Source organism: Entelurus aequoreus, linkage group LG04, assembly GCF_033978785.1.
Source record: "Entelurus aequoreus isolate RoL-2023_Sb linkage group LG04, RoL_Eaeq_v1.1, whole genome shotgun sequence".
NCBI classification, from domain to species: Eukaryota; Metazoa; Chordata; class Actinopteri; order Syngnathiformes; family Syngnathidae; genus Entelurus; species Entelurus aequoreus.
This window is the reverse complement of record NC_084734.1, coordinates 14,552,487-14,574,956: the sequence shown is the minus strand read 5'-3', so window position 1 is coordinate 14,574,956 and position 22,470 is coordinate 14,552,487. Positions and strand designations below refer to the sequence as shown.

General features: G+C 37.2%; 1 protein-coding gene across 2 annotated transcripts in view; it reads left to right on the top strand.

Moving 5' to 3' along the window:
* Positions 1 to 21,036, top strand: part of kdrl (kinase insert domain receptor like) — a 234,004-nt gene extending 212,968 nt beyond the window's left edge. For both annotated transcript variants that reach the window (XM_062044282.1, XM_062044281.1), the window contains 2 exons: positions 2,340 to 2,443; positions 19,004 to 21,036. In XM_062044282.1, coding sequence (XP_061900266.1) covers positions 2,340 to 2,443; positions 19,004 to 19,187 — 288 coding nt within the window. In that variant the 3' untranslated portion in view covers positions 19,188 to 21,036. The remainder of the gene's footprint in view (positions 1 to 2,339; positions 2,444 to 19,003) is intronic.
* The last annotated feature ends 1,434 nt before the right edge of the window (positions 21,037 to 22,470 follow it).

The window sequence follows — 22,470 nt, the reverse complement described above, 5'->3', positions numbered from 1 at the left end:
TACGGTTTTTGATAATCCAGTGGTAAAAACTGCGGTTTTCTATTAAAAATTATTACCGTATTTTCCGGACTATAAAAATAATTTTTACCCCCTCAAAACTCGACAATGCGCCTTATAACCTGGCGCGCCTAATGTACGGAATAATTCTGGTTTTGCTTATCGACCTCGAAGCAATTTCATTTGGTACATGGTGTAATGATAAGTGTGACCAGTTGATGGCAGTCACACATAAGACAAGTGTGTTAAAGTTAATGTACCAATGATTGTCACACACACACGAAGCGTGGCGAAATTATTCTTTGCATTTGACCCATCACCCTTGATCACCCCCCTGGGAGATGAGGGGAGCAGTGAGCAGCAGCGTTGACCGCGCCCGGGAATCATTTTTGGTGATTCAACCCCCAATTCCAACCCTTGATGCTGAGTGCCAAGCAGGGAGGTAATGGCTCCCATTTTTTATAGTCTTTGGTATGACCGTCACGACCTACCGATCTCAGGGCGGACACTCTAACCACTAGGCCACAGTAGACTGCAATATGGCTCAAGTAAACAAGTTAGCGAATAGAATAAACGTTGTTTGTACTCTTTATGATTTTTGCATTTGCAGCAGTTAGAAGTGGAGAGGGAGTCAAAGAGACAGAAATTGGCTATAAAATCCAAGGCAGAATCAACTAAAGCAGAAACAAAAAGGAAAATGCAAGCTGCTCAGAAATTAGCCAGGAAGGCTCATGTCAGAGCCATCAAAGCAAAAATGCCAAAAAGTAATGTGTAAATAATGTCAATAACTAGATGACCCATGAACACTCGTAATGTTGTTAATACTGTATAGAGTAGGCTAACCCATGTGGTTCCTGTGGATGTGAACACAAGTTGTAATTACTGTAGTGACTAAATAACATAGTGACTGAAACAGACAAAGTAATGTGTAAATAGTGTCAATAAGTAGACGAACCATGTGTGGCTGTAAAGTGAACATTGGTAATGTTGTAAATACTGTATAGAGTAGGCTAACGCATGTGGTTCCTGTGGATGTGAACATAATTACTGTAGTGACTAAATAACATAGTGAATGAAAAAGACAAAGTAATGTGTAAATAGTGTCAATAACTAGATAAACAATATGTGGCTGTGAAGTGAACACTAGTAAGGTTGTAAATACTGTATAGAGTAGGCTAACCCATGTGGTTCCTGTGGATGGGAACATAATTACTGTAGTGACTGAAACAGACAAAGTAATGTGTAAATAATGTCAATAACTAGATAAACCATATGTGGCTGTGAAGTCAACACTAGTAATGTTGTAAATACTGTATAGAGTAGGCTAACCCATGTGGTTCCTGTGGATGTGAACATAATTACTGTAGTGACTAAATAACATAATGATTGAAACAGAAAGTAATGTGTAAATAATAACATAGTGATTGAAACAGAAAGTAATGTGTAAATAATGTCAATAAGTAGATGAACCATATGTGGCTGTGAAGTGAACACTAGTAGTGTTGTAAATACTGTATAGAGTAGGCTAACCCATGTGGTTCCTGTGGATGTGACTAAATAACATAGTGACTGAAACAGACATAGTGATTCATTTGGATTAATGTATTTATGTCAACTCTGTTCATAATTTTTCAGTTCTTTAAAACTAAAACATCTATAAATGGTGCTTTTTTTTTGGCTAACTTTTACATGTTCAATTGCTGAAAAATCAGGAGCTTCGTTTTAAAAAACTGTGTCGGTAACACGGCAGTAAAACGGCTGATCGAACAAAACAGAAGGCATCGACATGGACCCACGAGCTAGCTCTCCACTCAGCTAAACAGACTATACGGTGACGTTTTGGTGAATTTACAAAACTGAAACATTACAAAAAGAATGCCGTTGTAAGTTAATAATACTAACACAGACACTTGTAAACGTGTTAGCATATTAGCTAATGCTAACAATGCTAGCTTGATTACATGAAAACACGGACCTCACACATGGGACGGTTAAGTAAGTAAGAATTGTTTTAGTTATATTGTAAAACTTACAAACGCTGCTCGACGTGATGGACGGAGAGTCCATACGAGTAGAAACGCTGTGGACGGCTCGAAGACTTGTAGGCATTCGCCTTGTCGTGAGTGAACTCGTCCAAAAGGTGGCGCCGTAGCACAAGCAACAACACACCATTTTAAGTTATGTGTTTAATGAAAAGTGTTTGCTTTATGGCTGTCAGCGAAGAAAAATCGCAGGGTTCAAAGCGTAGGGAAAAAAGTAGCCGCTTATAGTCCGGAATTTATGGTAGATGCTGCAGCTTTTTATGTTGGCGTTTGACATGATGGATCTTTTATGTTGGACAGGGCGGACAGTCCGACAGCGGGATGGGCCTCTCGTCTGACAACATGAATACTCTGAAGAGACTCGAGTCGCTGGCTGGCCGACCTCTGAGCATCATGGCTCTGGCGTGAGTACAATGCCATTTTGTACACTCGCACGTATATACTGTGCATGCTAGGGTTGTACGGTATACCGGTATTGGTATAGTACCGCCATACTAATGAATTATATTCGGTACCATAATGCATCTAGAAAGTACCGGTCCCCCGTCGTCACGTTATGTCATTGCTGGTTTTACGAGCAGAGGAGCATGTTCGGCAGCGCACGCACACAGAATACTTACAAGCAGACACAGTGTGGAGGCAGAAAAGGGAGAATGGACGCATTTTGGCTAAAAAACTAACAATAAAGGTAAAGTTATAACACTGAAACACCCTCAGGAAGAGGTGCTTTAAGACAGTCTGCAGTGTTTTAGCTACTTCTAAATCACTAATCCTCGCCTCCATGGCGACAAATAAAGTAAGTGTCTTACAAGTATCATTATCACTGGAGGACGAGGACTAGGTAAACATGCTTCACTACACACTGTAGGAAGATACAATAGCTCACCGGCGTCACAATGTAAACAAACGCCATGTGTGGATCTACACCTGACATCCACTGTAATGATACCAAGTACAGGAGCGTATCTTGTCGATACTACTATGATTACATCGATATTTTTTAGCATCACAAAATCTTCTTTCCATCCATCCATCCATTTTCTACCGCTTGTCCCTCTTGGGGGTCTACTTTCGTTTTTTTTAAATGTATATTATGTTTATAAAGTCAGTAAATACGTCCCTGGACACATGAGGACTTTGAATATGACCAATGTATGATCCTGTAACTACTTGGTATCGCATCGATACCCAAATGTGTGGTATCATCCAAAACTAATGTAAAGTATCAAAGAAGAGAAGAATAAGTGATTATTACATTTTAACAGAAGTGTAGATAGAACATGTTGAAACTGCAAATAAGCAGATATTAACAGTAAATGAACAAGTGGATTGATATTCAATTTTTACAGTTTGTCCCTCATAATATAGACAAAATAATAGGTAGATAAATGACACAATATGTTACTGCATACGTCAGCAGACTAATTAGGAGTCTTTGTCTGTTTACTTACTACTAAAAGACAAGTTGTCTAGTATGTTCACTATTTTATTTAAGGACTAAATTGCAATAATAAACATATTTTTAATTCACCCTAAGATTTTTTGTTAAAATAAAGACAATTGTAACATTTTAGAAAAGTATTGAAAAGTATTAAAAATGCATTTTGGTACCGGTTTAGCATGACACAATCTTTCCATCCATCCATCCATTTTCTACTGCTTGTCCCTCTTGGGTATCTTCTTTTGTTTAAAAAAAATATATATATTATGTTAATAAACTCAGGAAATGCGTCCCTGGACACATGAGGACTTTGAATATGACCAATGTATGATCCTGTAACTACTTGATATCGCATCGATACCTAAATGTGTGGTATCATCCAAAACTAATGTAAAGTATCAAAGAAGAGAAGAATAAGTGATTATTATTCAGAATCTTACTGTAAAATTTACATTACTTTTTTCTTTTACTGTAAATTTTAAAAAAAATGCAATTTTACAGTAAAATTTCGGCACCTGAGCTGCCAGGTTTTTGTTTTTTTACTGCAAATCTTCAAGTGTAGATTATTCAGTGTATTACTGTAAATGCCAAAACTGCACCAGTTTATTACAGTAAAAAAAGTAAAAAACGATTTCATTTAGCGAAAAATGCGGTAAAAACCACAGTAAATTTCACAATTACACCATGAAATCTATTGCTACTTTTACATTGCACAATCTGATGGATAACTTGCTTTGAAATTATTATTATTAGTATTTAGACTTCAGACTTCAGACTTCCTTTTATTGTCATTATTTCTATTCAAAAAATGGTTTGAATGTTTGATAATATATGTTGGCATAATTAGACAATATTAAAGTTAACGTAATTTGCGATTACATGGACTACATATATTTTTTTTCTCCCAAAGTAGAAAGAAAGAATACATTTAGTAAGAAGAGTTACAGTACTTTATTGATACATATTATTTCCAGGGCTGAATAAAATGAAGTGGCGGGCCAGATCTGGCCCCCGAGCCTTGGGTTGGACACCTGTATTCTAGACCATTTATTAGTAGCCGGCGAGAAGGAATATTTTTGACATGACAGATGTAAACAGAGGTTACTAAACCGGAAGTATATAACCCAAGGGGGCGTGGCTACAGGATAGAGTTTTCTGACTTCTTTGCATGCATGTTATAGAATTTGACATGGCATTTTCGATGATGATAATGTTAGTAAGTTATTTACTAAAAAAAAAAAAATGACATGTTAACGTCAAAAAGACAGCCAAAAGAGGTTAGTAGATAAGAATACATTTACAGGTAAAATATAGTGTCAATTAGACTTAGACTTAGACAAACTTTAATGATCCACAAGGGAAATTTCAGGAAATGTAGCCTTGATTTTGTAAAAAAAAAATTTGGGGTTTTGCGTGGCCTGATGGAAATGTTCCTTTTGTATTTTTTCTCTCCGTTTCCCTTTTTGTTTCTCAAAGGGTGCTCGCATGCCTGTAATTGTGTACATGCAATAAATGCCATTCCGAGGAGGCCCAACAACACCCGGTTGAATGTGTCACTGTTTAGTTTTAGGACTAAAATGCTATTTATTGCCATTCCCAGCAAAAAAAATTATTTATAGTATGACTCATGTCTCTTAACTATCACTTGATGGCGGCCTGTGGTGGTTTGCTCTCTCCGCAATCTGTAGCTCATCAGAATCAATTTAAGATGTGAGAGGGCAATAAATGTAAGCTGGGACTGGAAATGTCCCCTACCATGCAACATGTACTTTTTAATGATGTTCTAACAATAATATGGCGCCCTACAGTTTGTTTATGCGTGAGAAAAATATTTCATCTCCCTCACATTTCTACTGAGGTCATGCCCAGTGTCCACCACTTCAGGGGGGGGAAACAAAGCTTCAGTAGCCTTTTTTAAAATAACTTGCTTGAGGTTTTTGCGTGTACAACTGGCTGTCGCCATGGAGACGCTGATTTCCCTCCACGTTCATGTCATCGTGCTCCGACCCGTGGCATTGTGCTATGTGTAATGCTGGGCAATGTAGAAGCACTCCTGCAGTGCCACCTACAATGGGGGGGGAAAAAAGTGCGATGGTGATCCATCTGCAAATAAATGCATGTTGCTAGAATTTTTTTTCAATTATTATATTTATTGTTTCTGGTTCTGCTGGCTCCAAATACACACTTAAATCATTCTTCATCTCAAAGGAGGAATTGCTTAACAGACTATGTCTAATATTCACCAGGAGTCCCGACAAAACCCGAAAATGATTTTTTTTTTTTTTTTTCGAAAACTCTTTTTCGCTAAAATGTCGTAAGGGCCGAAAAATTTGAAATCAAACCGTGGAGGCATTGCGGGGATATTTATAAAACAATCTCGCCTTCCTTCGTGCTGTTTGGAATTTTGTTCACGTGTGACGTCAGTGGATTATCCATATATGATATAAATTATGGTTGTCTCGATACCAAAATGTATTTCGATACTTTTCTAAATTAAGCGGACCACAAAAAATTGCTTCATTGGCTTTATTTTAACAAAAAAATTTAGGGTACATTAAACATATGTTTATTATTGTAATCGAAGAACAATTTAAAAAAAAATAGTGAACATTCTAGACAACTTGTCTTTTAGTAGTAAGTAAACAAACAAAGACTCCTAATTAGTCTGCTTATGTATGCAGTAACATATTGTGTCATTTATCTACCTATTATTGTGTCTACATTATGAGGGACAAACTGTAAAAATTTATTATTAATCCACTTGTTCATTTACTGTTAATATCTGCTTATTTTCTGTTTTAACATGTTCTATCTACACTTCTGTTAAAATGTAATAATCACTTATTCTTCTCTTCTTTGATACTTTACATTAGTTTTGGATGATACCACACATTTAGGTATCGATCCGTTACCAAGTAGTTACAGGATCATACATTGGTCATATTCAAAGTCCTCATGTGTCCAGGGACGTATTTCCTGAATTTATGAACATAATATACATTTTTTTTCAATTAAAGATTTTGTGACGATAAAAAATCATAGTTGTATCGACTAGATACACTCTTGTACTTGGTATCATTACAGTGGATGTCAGGTGTAGATCCACCCATGGCGTTTGTTTACATTGTGACACCGGTGAGCTACGGTGTGTAGTGAAGCATGTTTAGATATGCCTCGACCTGCAAGGATAATGATACTTGTAAGAAACATACTTTATTTGTCGCCATGGAGCCAAAGATTAGTGATTTACTAGAAGCTAAAACACTGCCGATTGCAGATGGACATCAGCCGCTAACTAAATCAAACGGTGAGTAATGAAGTACTTTAATAAAAGTGGGTTAGAAATGTGTAGATGTTACGTCGGCAATGTTGGCTCGATTTGTTGTGTAGCCAGCTTAGCCTTCTACTGTAAGAAAATAGCGTCATCGTCCTACGGCAAAACGAAAAAAAAATTTCCTAAAAATACAACTTTTAACTGGGTCAGTGTCTACTGTGTTTGGCAATGGATGAGTAAGTTATATAATCCGTCATTACCTTCGCGATGTAGCTTAGTTTATAGCATTGAACTGAGCAGCAGCATTATTTACATGATACAGAATAGAAAAGCCCTTTATTGTCAAAATGCATATGTAGCATTATAAAGTTTAGCCTTAGCCAGCCTATATTTTCAACCTGTACGTCAGCCGGGTCCCTCACTTTCGTCCACCCACATCGCATTCTACATATTTCATATTGCTATGAAGGTGTCTGTTACTACATTATATATATATACTTGCAGTGTGTATATTGTACATATTACATATTGTTATGAAGGTGTCTGTTACTACATTATATATATACTTGCAGTGGGTATATTGTACATATTACATATTGTTATGAAGGTGTATGTTACTACATTATATATATACTTGCAGTGTGTATATTGTACATATTACATATTGTTATGAAGGTGTCTGTTACTACATTATATATATATACTTGCAGTGTGTATATTGTACATATTATATAGTTATGAAAGGCCTACTGAAACCCACTACTACCGACCACGCAGTCTGATAGTTTATATATCAATGATGAAATCTTAACATTATAACACATGCCAATACGGCCGGGTTAACTTATAAAGTGACATTTTAAATTTGCCGCTAAACTTCCGGTTCGAAACGCCTCTGAGGATGACGTATGCGCGTGACGTAGCCCGACGAACACGGGTATGCCTTCCACATTGAAGCCGGTACGAAAAAGCTCTGTTTTCATTTCATAATTCCACAGTATTCTGGACATCTGTGTTCGTGAATCTGTTTCAATCATGTTCATTGCATTATGGAGAAGGAAGCCAAGCAAGCAAAGAAGAAAGTTGTCGGTGCGAAATGGACGTATTTTTCGAACGTAGTCAGCCACAACAGTACACAGCCGGCGCTTCTTTGTTTACATTCCCGAAAGATGCAGTCAAGATGGAAGAACTCGGATAACAGAGACTCTAACCAGGAGGACTTTTGATTTGGATACACAGACGCCTGTAGAGAACTGGGACAACACAGACTCTTACCAGGATTACTTTGATTTGGATGACAAAGACGCAGACGTGCTACTGTGAGTATGCAGCTTTGGCTTTTTTTTGCGTATGTACGTAACTTTTTAAAAATATATAAGCTTTATGAACCTTGGGTTAGGTGAACGGTCTTTTGGGCTGAGTGATTGTGTGTGTTGATCATGTGTTTGAATTGTATTGGCGTGTTCTATGGAGCTAGGAGCTAGCAGAGGAGCTAGGAGCTAGCATAACACGTACCGTACCGTAAGTGCGCGTCACGTACGTAACTTTTTAAAAATATATAAGCTTTATGAACCTTGGGTTAGGTGAACGGTCTTTTGGGCTGAGTGATTGTGTGTGTTGATCGGGTGTTTGAATTGTATTGGCGTGTTCTATGGAGCTAGGAGCTAGCAGAGGAGCTAGGAGCTAGCATAACAAACACGCAGGTGTTATTATGCAGGATTAATTTGTGGCATATTAAATATAAGCCTGGTTGTGTTGTGGCTAATAGAGTATATATATGTCTTGTGTTTATTTACTGTTGTAGTCATTCCCAGCTGAATATCAGGTACCGTGAGTATGCAGCCTTGGCTGCTAAACATTCGATAACTTGACCGTATGTGCGCGTCACGTACGTAACTTTTTAAAAATATATAAGCTTTATGAACCTTGGGTTAGGTAAACGGTCTTTTGGGCTGAGTGATTGTGTGTGTTGATCAGGTGTTTGAATTGTATTGGCGTGTTCTATGGAGCTAGGAGCTAGCAGAGGAGCTAGGAGCTAGCATAACAAACACGCAGGTGTTTTTATGCAGGATTAATTTGTGGCATATTAAATATAAGCCTGGTTGTGTTGTGGCTAATAGAGTATATATATGTCTTGTGTTTATTTACTGTTGTAGTCATTCCCAGCTGAATATCAGGTCACCCCCGGCTCTCACAGCATCTTCCCTATCTGAATAGCTTCAACTCCCCACTAGTCCTTCACTTGCACTTTACTCATCCACAAATCTTTCATCCTCGCTCAAATTAATGGGGAAATTGTCGCTTTCTCGGTCCGAATCTCTCTCACTTCATGCGGCATACATTGTAAACAATAGGGAACTTTGCGTATATGTTCAACTGACTACGTCACGCTACTTCCGGTAGGTGCAAGCCTTTTTTTTATCAGATACCAAAAGTTGCAATCTTTATCGTCGTTGTTCTATACTAAATCCTTTCAGCAAAAATATGGCAATATCGCGAAATGATCAAGTATGACACATAGAATAGATCTGCTATCCCCGTTTAAATAAAAAAAATTCATTTCAGTAGGCCTTTAAGGTGTCTGTTACTACATTATATATATACTTGCAGTGTGTATATTGTACATATTACATATTGTTATGAAGGTGTCTGCTACTACATTATATATATACTTGCAGTGTGTATATTGTACATATTACATATTGTTGTGAAGGTGTCTGTTACTACATTATATATATACTTGCAGTGTGTATATTGTACATATTACATATAGTTATGAAGGTGTCTGTTACTACATTATATATATACTTGCAGTGTGTATATTGTACATATTACATAGTTATGAAGGTGTCTGTTACTACATTATATATATACTTGCAGTGTGTATATTGTACATATTACATATTGTTATGAAGGTGTCTGCTACTACATTATATATATACTTGCAGTGTGTATATTGTACATATTACATATTGTTATGAAGGTGTATGTTACTACATTATATATATACTTGCAGTGTGTATATTGTACATATTACATATTGTTATGAAGGTGTCTGTTACTACATTATATATATATACTTGCAGTGTGTATATTGTACATATTACATAGTTATGAAGGTGTCTGCTACTACATTATATATATATACTTGCAGTGTGTATATTGTACATATTACATATTGTTATGAAGGTGTCTGCTACTACATTATATACATATAATTGCAGTGTATATATTGTACATATTACATATTGTTATGAAGGTGTATGTTACTACATTATATATATACTTGCAGTGTGTATATTGTACATATTACATATTGTTATGAAGGTGTCTGTTACTACATTATACATATACTTGCAGTGTGTATATTGTACATATTACATATTGTTATGAAGGTGTCTGGTACTACATTATATATATACTTGCAGTGTGTATATTGTACATATTATATAGTTATGAAGGTGTCTGTTACTACATTATATATATATACTTGCAGTGTGTATATTGTACATATTACATATTGTTATGAAGGTGTCTGTTACTACATTATATATATACTTGCAGTGTGTATATTGTACATATTACATATTGTTATGAAGGTGTCTGTTACTACATTATATATATACTTGCAGTGTGTATATTGTACATATTACATATTGTTATGAAGGTGTCTGTTACTACATTATATATATACTTGCAGTGTGTATATTGTACATATTACATATTGTTGTGAAGGTGTCTGTTACTACATTATATATATACTTGCAGTGTGTATATTGTACATATTACATATTGTTATGAAGGTGTCTGTTACTACATTATATATATACTTGCAGTGTGTATATTGTACATATTACATATTGTTATGAAGGTGTTTGTTATATATATATATATTTGAAGTAGTTTTAGAGGCTTTAAGGCTACAACGCTGACTCCCATGAGCCGCATCTTTCAAGCGTTTACTATCTTTGTGTTCTTGTCTCATAATTGCTGTGATCGATAGGCAAAACTCCAAAAGAAGTGCCAGTTCCCCCTTAAGAGACACAATCAGGCTCACAATTTGTTATTAGCACTTTTTTTTAAATAACACACTAGCTTTAAATCTACAGACCCTACCAAACAGTCTGTGCTCAAAGCCCATATCGACTGGTTAAATTCAAGTGTCAATGTTAGATTTTACAATACACCATTGTGGTACCTCTGAGACTTATTTAAAACCTAGAACAGGGGTCACCAACGCGGTGCCCGCGGGCACCAGGTAGCCCGTAAGGACCAGATGAGTAGCCCGCTGGCCTGTTCGAAAAATAGCTCAAAAAGCAGCACTTACCAGTAAGCTGCCTCTATTTTTTAAATTGTATTTTTTTTACTAGCAAGCTGGTCTCGCTTTGCTCAACATTTTTAATTCTAAGAGAGACAAAACTCAAATAGAATTTGAAAATCCAAGAAAATATTTTAAAGACTTGGTCTTCACTAACTGACAAAGAAACAGATAACAGATTTGGTGTCCAGTTCAAAGTGTGACATGATTTATTTAAAAATTTGAGAGTTGACTTTTGTATTTTACATGAGTTATTTGTACAAACATGGTGCAAAGTAATTCATGATTTGTTAAAAAAAAAAGGTTAGTAGCTAGCTAGTTAAAATGGGATATTGTGATTCCACAAGACTGTCTTAGAAGTGATCATTTGAAAATGTTCAATTTGAAAAATGTGCACTTAGAGAAAATATAAAAATAAAGTGTTGCATATTGATATTTATCTGTTTCTATTTATATTTATTGTGAGAAATCATTAAGATGATCAGTGTTTCCACAAAGATAAATATCATTAATTATTAATAATAACATAGAGTTAAAGGTAAATTGAGCAAATTGGCTATTTCTGGCAATTTATTTAAGTGTGTATCAAACTGGTAGCCCTTCGCATTAATCAGTACCCAAGAAGTAGCTCTTGGTTTCAAAAAGGTTGGTGACCCCTGACCTAGAATATGGGACCCTTCATGTGAAATGAGTAACATTTCTATGAATCTTTTCCCTAAGAGGCTACTAGGAGGGTTCTGCAAGGCTTGCACGTTGTTTTACAGGCTGCGCGTTCACGTAAAACCTTCACCACGGCCACTATAACTGGTCGCCATGCTTTGGCTTTAAAAAAAACAAAAAGGACAAACTCCCAACTTGGTGCAAAAACAAGCAGTAAATGTCATGATCTGGAGCATCCATGAAGTTTACAGTCTTCTAAATGCGTCCTTTTCTTCTGGTCTTTCTTTCCAAGAGAGGCATGCGGAGAATTTTTGTTTTTTACTCGGCATCCCATGCTGGGCCAGCGCTCACTCACTGCCATCTTTGAACTTTTTACGAGGCCCCGGTCGGCCTCTAATGGCTCCTGGCCTTTTGTTTGTCCGAAGTCAGACGCATTGCAGCGTTTCACGGTCAGCTGTGTGGCTGAAATATGAGAGAAGAAGTCCAACGGACCGCTTTTTAATGAGCTTTTACGCCTGCTTGATGCAGTTACTGATGTGACGGGCACTCGGGCGGCATTAACACCCCCTGGCCGCCCCCGTGGCGCTGTCACCCTTTGCCCTCCAGAGAGCGGCGCTGGGAACCTCCTGGCAATTACTCACTCGTACACTGAGCAGCAAATGAAGCAGAAACCTGCTCCATGACTGATTACGTAACATGAAGAAAGTTCTGTCTCACTGGACAGTAAACAACATTAAATACTACAGTCTAAGCCAGACCTGGGCAAATTAAGGCCCGGGGGCCCGCATGCGGCCCCGCCGGACATTCCCAAATAATTGTTTTAGATCTTTAAAATGTAAAGCAGGGGTCACCAACCTTTTTGAAAGCAAGAGCTACTTCTTGGGTAGTGATTAATGCGAAGGGCTACCAGTTTGATACACACTTCAATAAATTGCCAGAAATAGCCAATTTGCTCAATTTACCTTTAACTCTGTTATTATTAATAAATAAGCAGTAGCAAATGGATGGATGGATGGATGAACGGTTTAAAAGAGGAGAAAACACGAAAAAAAATGACAATTACATTTTGAAACATAGTTTATCTTCAATTTCGACTCTTTAAAATTCAAAATTCAACCGAAAAAAAAGGAGACAAAAACTAGCTAATTCAAATCTTTTTGAAAAAATTTAAAAAATAATTTATGGAACATCATTAGTCATTTTTCCTGATTAAGATTAATTTTAGAATTTTGATGACATGTTTTAAATAGGTTCAAATCCAATCTACACTTTGTTAGAATATATAACAAATTGGACCAAGCTATATTTCTAACAAAGACAAATCATTATTTCTTATAGATTTTCCAGAACAAAAATTTTAAAAGAAATTCAAAAGACTTTGAAATAAGATTTAAATTTGATTCTACAGATTTTCTAGATTTGCCAGAATTATTTTTTTGAATTTTAATCATAATAAGTTTGAAGAAATATTTCACAAATATTCTTTGTCGAAAAAACAGAAGCTAAAATGAAGAATTAAATTCAAATGTATTTATTATTCTTTACAATAATAAAAAAAAATTACTTGAACATTGATTTAAATTGTCAGTAAGGAAGAGGAAGGAATTCAAAAGGTAAAAAGGTATATGTGTTTAAAAATCCTAAAATCATTTTTAAGGTTGTATTTCTTCTCTAAAATTGTCTTTCTGAAAGTTATAAGAAGCAAAGTAAAAAAAATAATGAATTTATTTAAACAAGTGAAGACCAAGTCTTTAAAATATTTTCTTGGATTTTCAAATTCTATTTGAGTTTTGTCTCTCTTAGAATTAAAAATGTCGGGCAAAGCGAGACCAGCTTGCTAGTAAATAAATACAATTTAAAAAATCGAGGCAGCTCACTGGTAAGTGCTGCTATTTGAGCTATTTTTAGAACAGGCCAGCGGGCTACTCATCTGGTCCTTACGGGCTACCTGGTGCCCGCGGGCACCACGTTGGTGACCCCTGATGTAAAGTGTAGCTGCCATGATGTGCAGTCATGTTTTCTAATGACTAAGTCTTGAACTATACAAAGTATTTCAATGGTTGGAATCTGTGCTTTTGCATGATATACTAGTTACTATGGTAATCTGATTAGTTACTATGGTCATCTAATTAGTTACTATGGTAATGTAAGTCACAGCAGCTCAGACGAGGCACCAAGCAGTGTGGGTGGGGAGTGTTTCCACTGAGTGTTTCCAGAGCCTGAAAAGCAGGTGTCAGGGACAGACGCGGAAGGAGATTTTTACAACAAAGTTTTAAAGCTTAGTGATGTATCAGATGTATCAGATTGTAGGTGGGTATATTTTTTTACCCTACACGTTCATGTTTCACTGTGTTTGTTGCAGTTTTGTTGCGTTTCGCTTGATTGTACAATATGTGGATGGAGAGGGGGTGTGACGTTCATATGTTGTCAATATTCAGTGTCTTATCCTTCATAGTTAATATTGTAACATTCTTTATTTTCATGTACATTCTGGGTGTCTCATTTGGCAAAAAAATTCAAAATCCCATTCCGTTTTTTAAGGCGGTCTGTCATAACGTTTTTACATTCAATCAGAAATTATTGTGAGGTTTTGTATTAGTGTTCCTAAAAATAGGACCCAAGCACACACACTGTACAGCCGATTTTTACAGCTTACAAATATATAAATGTATATATATATTAGGGGTGTGGGGAAAAATCGATTCGAATTCGAATCGCGATTCTCACGTTGTGCGATTCGGAATCGATTCTCATTTTTAAAAAATAAATTTATATTTTTTTATTTATTTTTTTATTTATTTATTTTAATCAATCCAACAAAACAATACACAGCAATACCATAACAATGCAATCCAATTCCAAAACCAAACCCGACCCAGCAACACTCAGAACTGCAATAAACAGAGCATTTGAGAGGAGACACAAACACGACACAGAACAAACCAAAAGTAGTGAAACAAAAATGAATATTATCAACAACAGTATCAATATTAGTAACAATTTCAACATAGCAGTGATTAAAAATCCCTCATTGACATTATCATTAGACATTTATAAAAAAAAAAAGAACAATAGTGTCACAGTGGCTTACACTTGCATCGCATCTCATAAGCTTGACAACACACTGTGTCCAATATTTTCACAAAGATAAAATAAGTCATATTTTTGGTTCATTTAATAGTTAAAACAAATTTACATTATTGCAATCAGTTGATAAAACATTGTCCTTTACAATTATAAAAGCTTTTTACAAAAATCTACTACTCTGCTTGCATGTCAGCAGACTGGGGTAGATCCTGCTGAAATCTATGTATTCAATGAATAGAGAATCCTTTTGAATCGGAAAAAAATCGTTTTTGAATCAAGAATCGTGTTGAATTGAAAAAAAAAAATCGATTTTGAATCGAATCGTGACCCCAAGAATCGATATTGAATCGAATCTTGGGACACCCAAAGATTCACAGCCCTAATATATATATATATATATATATATATATATATATATATATATATATATATATATATATATATATATATATATATATATATATATATATATATATATATATATATATATATATATATATATATATATATATATATATACGTGTGTGTGTGTGTGTGTGTGTGTGTGTGTGTGTGTGTGTGTGTGTGTGTGTGTGTGTGTGTGTGTGTGTGTACAGACACTTTTTTTTTCTCTAAATTTTGCCCCCCGAGTGAAAATAATTGCCCAGGCCTGGTATTTTTTCCTTCAAACGAGTGTCGCTGTAATCAGGGCCGTGACCAGGACTTGACGAATACCGAGGTCAAAAACTGGTGGTCCAGAGTAGCTTTGACAGACTGATGTCATATAAATGACATTACCTCGAGCAACACAGTAATAAAATCGCAATCAGTAGGTTGCCCACAGCCACAGCTGTTGAGTTGTTTTTTTTAGCCCCGACACTAACGAGAGACACTAGAGGACACCTAGCAGTTAATTGAGTAGTAACCACTAAACAGTAGTAGTCAACTTCCTGAGGGTGTTTCAGTGTTATAACTTCACCTTTATCTTTAGTTTTTAAGCCAAAATGCGTCCGTTCTCCCTTTTCTGTCTACACACTGTGTCTGCTTGTATGTACTCTGTGTGTGCGCTGCCCAACATGCTCCTCTGCTCGTAAAACCAGCAATGTCACGACATGACTATGGCGCGCCGTCATTCCTGTAAAAACAAAAGGAAAACCCTAATTAGCGATACTTTAATAGTACCGGTATACTGTACAACCCTAATTAGCTGTACTTTACTAGTGCCGGTATACCGTACAACCCTAATTAAAGTACCGGTATACCATACAACCCTAATTAGCGGTACTGCACTAGTACTGGTATACTGTACAACCCTTATTAGTGGTACTTTACTAGTACCGGTATACCGTACAACCCTAATGAGTGTTACTTTACTTGTACCGGTATACTGTACTATTACCGGTATAACATACACCCCTAATTAGTGGTACTTTACTAGTACCGTTATACCGTACAACCCTAATTAGTGGTACTTTACTAGTACCTGTATATCGTACAACTATAATTAGCGGTACTTTACTAGTACCGGTATACCATACAACCATAATGAGTGGTACTTTACTTGTACCGGTATACTGTACTAGTACCGGTATACTGTACTAGTACCGGTATACCATACAACCCTAATTAGTGGTACTTTACTAGTACCGGTATACCGTACAACCCTAATTAGCGGTACTTTACTAGTAACGGTATACCATACAACCCTAATTAGCAATACTTTACTCGTACCGGTATACCGTACAACCCTAGTTGGCGGTACTTTACTATTGCCGGTATACCGTACAACCCTAAATAAAATTCCGGTATACCGTACAACCCTAATTAGCGGTACTTCACTAGTACCGGTATTCTGTACAACCCTAATTAGTGGTACTTTACTAGTACCGGTATACCGTACAACCCTAATTAGCAATACTTTACTAGTACAGGTATACCATACAACCCTAATTAGCGGTACTTTACTACTGCCGGTATACCATACAACCCTAAATAAAGTTCCGATATACCGTACAACCCTTATTAGCGGTACTTCACTAGTACCAGTATACTGTACAACCCTAATTAGTGGTACTTTACTAGTACCGGTATACCGTACAACCCTAATTAGCGGTACTTTACTAGTACCGGTATATTGTACAACCCTAATTAGTGGTACTTTACTAGTACCGGTATATCGTACAACACTTATTAGCGGTACTTTACTAGTACCGGTATAATGTACCACCCTAATTAGCGGTACTTTACTTGTACCGGTATACCGTACAACCCTTACTAGTACCAGTATACTGTACAACCCTAATTAGTGGTACTTTACTAGTACCGGTATACCGTGCAACCCTAATTGGCGGTACTTTACTAGTACTGGTATACCATACAACCCTAATTAGTGGTACTTTACTAGTACCGGTATACCGTGCAACCCTAATTAGCAGTACTTTACTAGTACCGGTATACCGTACAACCCTAATTACCGGCACTTTACTAGTACCGGTATACCGTACAACCCTAATTAGCGGTACTTTACTAGTACCGGTATACCGTACAACCCTAATTAGTGGTACTTTACTAGTACCGGTATAATGTACCACCCTAATTAGCGGTACTTTACTAGTACCGGTATACCGTACAACCCTTACTAGTACCGGTATACTGTACAACCCTAATTAGTGGTACTTTACTAGTACTGGTATACCGTACAACCCTAATTAGCGGCACTTTACTCGTACCGGTATACCGTACAACCCTAATTAGCGGTACTTTACTAGTACCGGTATACCGTACAACCCTAATTAGTGGTACTTTACTAGTACCGGTATACCGTACAACCCTAATTAGCGGCAATTTACTAGTACCGGTATACCGTACAACCCTAATTAGCGGTACTTTACTAGTACCGGTATACCGTACAACCCTAATTAGTGGTACTTTACTAGTACCGGTATAATGTACCACCCTAATTAGCGGTACTTTACTAGTACCGGTATACCGTACAACCCTTACTAGTACCGGTATACTGTACAACCCTAATTAGTGGTACTTTACTAGTACCGGTATACCATGCAACCCTAATTGGCGGTACTTTACTAGTACCGGTATACCATACAACCCTAATTAGCAGTACTTTACTAGCACCGGTATACCGTTCAACCCTAATTGGCGGTACTTTACTAGTACCGGTATACCATACAACCCTAATTAGCGGTACTTTACTAGCACCGGTATACCGTACAACCCTAATTAACGGTACTTTACTATTACCGGTATACCGTACAACCCTAATTAGCGGTACTTAGCTAGTACCAGTATACCGTGCAACCCTAATTAGCGGTACTTTACTACTACCGGTATACCGTACAACCCTTACTAGTACCGGTATACTGTACAACCCTAATTAGTGGTACATTACTAGTACCGGTATACTGTACAACCCTAATTAGTGGTACTTTACTAGTACCGGTATACCGTACAACCCTAATTAGTGGTACTTTACTAGTACCGGTATAATGTACCACCCTAATTAGCGGTACTTTACTAGTACCGGTATACCGTACAACCCTTACTAGTACCGGTATACTGTACAACCCTAATTAGTGGTACTTTACTAGTACCGGTATACCATGCAACCCTAATTGGCGGTACTTTACTAGTACCGGTATACCATACAACCCTAATTAGCGGTACTTTACTAGCACCGGTATACCGTTCAACCCTAATTGGCGGTACTTTACTAGTACCGGTATACCATACAACCCTAATTAGCGGTACTTTACTGGCACCGGTATACCGTACAACCCTAATTAACGGTACTTTACTAGTACCGGTATACCGTACAACCCTAATTAGCTGTACTTAGCTAGTACCAGTATACCGTGCAACCCTAATTAGCGGTACTTTACTACTACCGGTATACCGTACAACCCTTACTAGTACCGGTATACTGTACAACCCTAATTAGTGGTACTTTACTAGTACCGGTATACTGTACAACCCTAAATAGTGGTACTTTACTAGTACCGGTATACCGTACAACCCCAATTAGCAGTAGTCAATGAATCATCAGTAAATGGAATATTAATGACTGCATAATAAAAGTGGAATGCAGTAGAACTACTCAGCAGCTGGTGTTTGATGGAGTATTCCTGGAATGAATAAACCACACAAGTTGTTTAATGACAACAATGTTTTTTCTTGGCTTTCTGCAGCATGAAGGCCGTGAGCAAGAGCAAAGAGTCGGTGCTGACCGACTCAGACAAGGACAAGTTCGCTCCAAACGTCTCCCCTCTGGACTTCAGTCTGGACGACTCGGCGTTGGACGCCGACCTGGAGTGCCACAGCCCGCCGCCTGACTACAACTATGTGGTGCGCTACTCCACGCCACCTGTGTAACCTAGGGCTTTTGTCTTTGGGCTTTGGTCACAATCCACTTTTTTGTGGACACCTTTTTTTCGCGCCGCCCCGGGAGACGAGGCGAGGCTCGTTTTGGTGTGAAAGGACCGACGAGTCAACTGTGCCACGGACTCTGCGGGCGTTTTCCGGGCTCAGGTGTTCCGCGGGTGATGACAGGCTCAGGTATTTCAGTCAGCTTTTCTAGCGTCTACTGTGAATTTACTCCATTCCACATCCACTCCCAGCGTTTCATCAATTAGAAACTGGGGATATTTTTGGAAGCATCATCGCGTTGATCACACTTCAAGAGTTCTTACCAAATAATGGATGTTTTAGATTTATTGTCCAATCAGCCGCGGTCTAAACGCATACTTATAAATCATCTGATTTGTCATTTTGTAAGCAGTAACATGACATTGTTTTCTCCGTGTACAGTCGTGGTCAAAAGTTTACATACACTTTTTTTGTGATAGAGCAGGGGTCACCAACCTTTTTGAAACCAAGAGCTACTTCTTGGGTAGTGATTAATGCGAAGGGCTACCAGTTTGATACACACTTCAATAAATTGCCAGAAATAGCCAATTTGCTCAATTTACCTTTAACTCTGTTATTATTAATAATTAATGATATTTACACTTAATTGAATGGTTTAAAAAAGGAAAAATCCAATCTGCACTTTGTTAGAATATATAACAAATTGGACCAAGCTATATTTCTAACAAAGACAAATCATTATTTCTTCTAGATTTTCCAGAACAAAAATTTTAAAAGAAATTCAAAAGACTTTGAAATAAGATTTAAATTTGATTCTACAGATTTTCTACATTTGCCAGACTAATTTGTTTTAATTGTAATCATAATAAGTTTGAAGAAATATTTCAAAAATATTCTTCGTCGAAAAAACAGAAGCTGAAATTAAGAATTAAATTAAAATGTCTTTATTATTCTTTACAATAAAAAAAATAAATTTACTTGAACATTGATTTAAATTGTCAGGAAAGAAGAGGAAGGAATTTAAAAGGTAAAAAGGTTTATGTGTTTAAAAATCCTAAAATCATTTTTAAGGTTGTATTTTTTTCTCTAAAATTGTCTTTCTGAAAGTTATAAGAAGCAAAGTAAAAAAATTAATGAATTTATTTAAACAAGTGAAGACCAAGTCTTTAAAATATTTTCTTGGATTTTCAAATTCTATTTGAGTTTTGTCTCTCTTAGAACTAAAAATGTCGGGCAAAGCGAGACCAGCTTGCTAGTAAATAAATAAAACTTAAAAAATAGATAAGTCCTGGTAAGTCCTGCTATTTCAGCTATTTTTAGAACAGGCCAGCGGGCTACTCATCTGGTCCTTACGGGCTACCTGGTGCCCGCGGGCACCGCGTTGGTGACCCCTGTGATAGAGTGATTGGAGCACACATACTGTGGGGCGGCTTAGCTCGGTTGGTAGAGTGGCCGTGCCAGCAGCTTGAGGGTTCCAGGTTCGATCCCCACTGTCACTGCCGTTGTGTCCTTGGGCAAGACACTTTACCCACCTGCTCCCAGTGCCCACCCACACTGGTTTAAATGTAACTTAGATATTGGGTTTCACTATGTAAAAGCGCTTTGAGTCACATACAAATATAAATTCACTTCACTTGTTGGTCACAAAAAACATTTGTCCGGGGCCCGGATCATGTTTTGGTATTTTCGGTTAGTTTTGGACTCCCTCGGTTCTTGTTTTGTGCACCCTTGAGTTAGTTTTGGTTACCAGTGTTGCTTATTATTTTCACCTGCCTCTGATGTGGTGTTCGGGACGCTCACCTGTTCCCCGAGCACTAATCAGAGGCATTATTTCAGCAACCATGGTAACCAAAACAAATTTAAGGGTGCACAAAACAGGAACCGAGGGGGTCCGAAACTAACCGAAAAATACCAAAAGATGATCCGGGCCACGGATCATGACAGTTTGGTTCTTTTATGAATTTATTATGGGTCTACTGAAAATGTGAGCAAATGTGCTGGGTCAACAGTAAACAGCAATGTTAATATTTGCTTACATGTCCCTTGGCAAGTTTCACTGCAATAAGGCGCTTTTGGTAGCCATCCACAAGCTTCTGCTTGAATTTCTGACCACTCCCCTTGACTAAATTGGTGCAGTTCAGCTAAATTTGTTGGTTTTCTGACATGGACTTGTTTCTTCAGCATTGTCCGCACATTTAAGTCAGGACTTTTGGGAAGGCCATTCTAAAACCTTCATTCTAGCCTGATTTTTGTTTCATCTGACCACAGAACTTTCCTTCAGTAGGTCTTATCTTTGTCCATGTGATGTCAGATGAAACACAAATGTCTTTTATGAATTTATTATGGGTCTACTGAAAATGTGAGCAAATGTGCTGGGTCAAAAGTATACATAGAGCAATGTTAATATTTGCTTACATGTCCCTTGGCAAGTTTCACTGCAATAAGGCACTTTTGGTAGCCATCCACAAGCTTCTGCTGGAATTTTTGACCACTCCTCTTGACAAAATTGGTGCAGTTCAGCTAAATGTGTTGGTTTTTCTGACATGGACTTGTTTCTTCAGCATTGTCCACACGTTTAAGTCAGGACTTTGGGAAGGCCATTCTAAAACCTTCATTCCAGCTTGATTTAGCCATTCTTTTACCACTTTTGACGTGTCTTTGGGGTCATTGTCCTGTTGGAACACCCAACTGCGCCCAAGACCCGACCTCCGGGCTGATGATTTTAGCTTGTCCTGAAGAATTTGGAGGTAATCCTCCTTTTTTTCATTGTCCCATTTACTCTATGTAAAGCACCAGTTCCATTGGCAGCGAAACAGGCCCAGAGCATAATACTACCACCACCATGCTTGACAGTGGGAATTGTGTTCCTGGGATTAAAAACCTCACCTTTTCTCCTCCAAACATATTGGCATTGTGGCCAAACAGCTCAATTTTTGTTTCATCTGACATCACATGGAGAAAAGTTATGTGGATGGCTACCAAAAGCGCCTTAATGCAGTGAAACTTGCCAAGGGACATGTAAGCAAATATTAACATTGCTGTATGTATACTTTTGACCCAGCACATTTGCTCACATTTTCAGTAGACCCATAATAAATTCATAAAACAACCAAACTTCATGAATGTTTTTTTGTGACCAACAAGTATGTGCTCCGATCACTCTATCACAAAAAAATAAGAGTTGTAGAAATGATTGGAAACTCAAGACAGCCATGACATTATGTTCTTTACAAGTGTATGTCAACTTTTGACCACGACTGTATTACAACTTTTTTGAGGTTTTTATTTT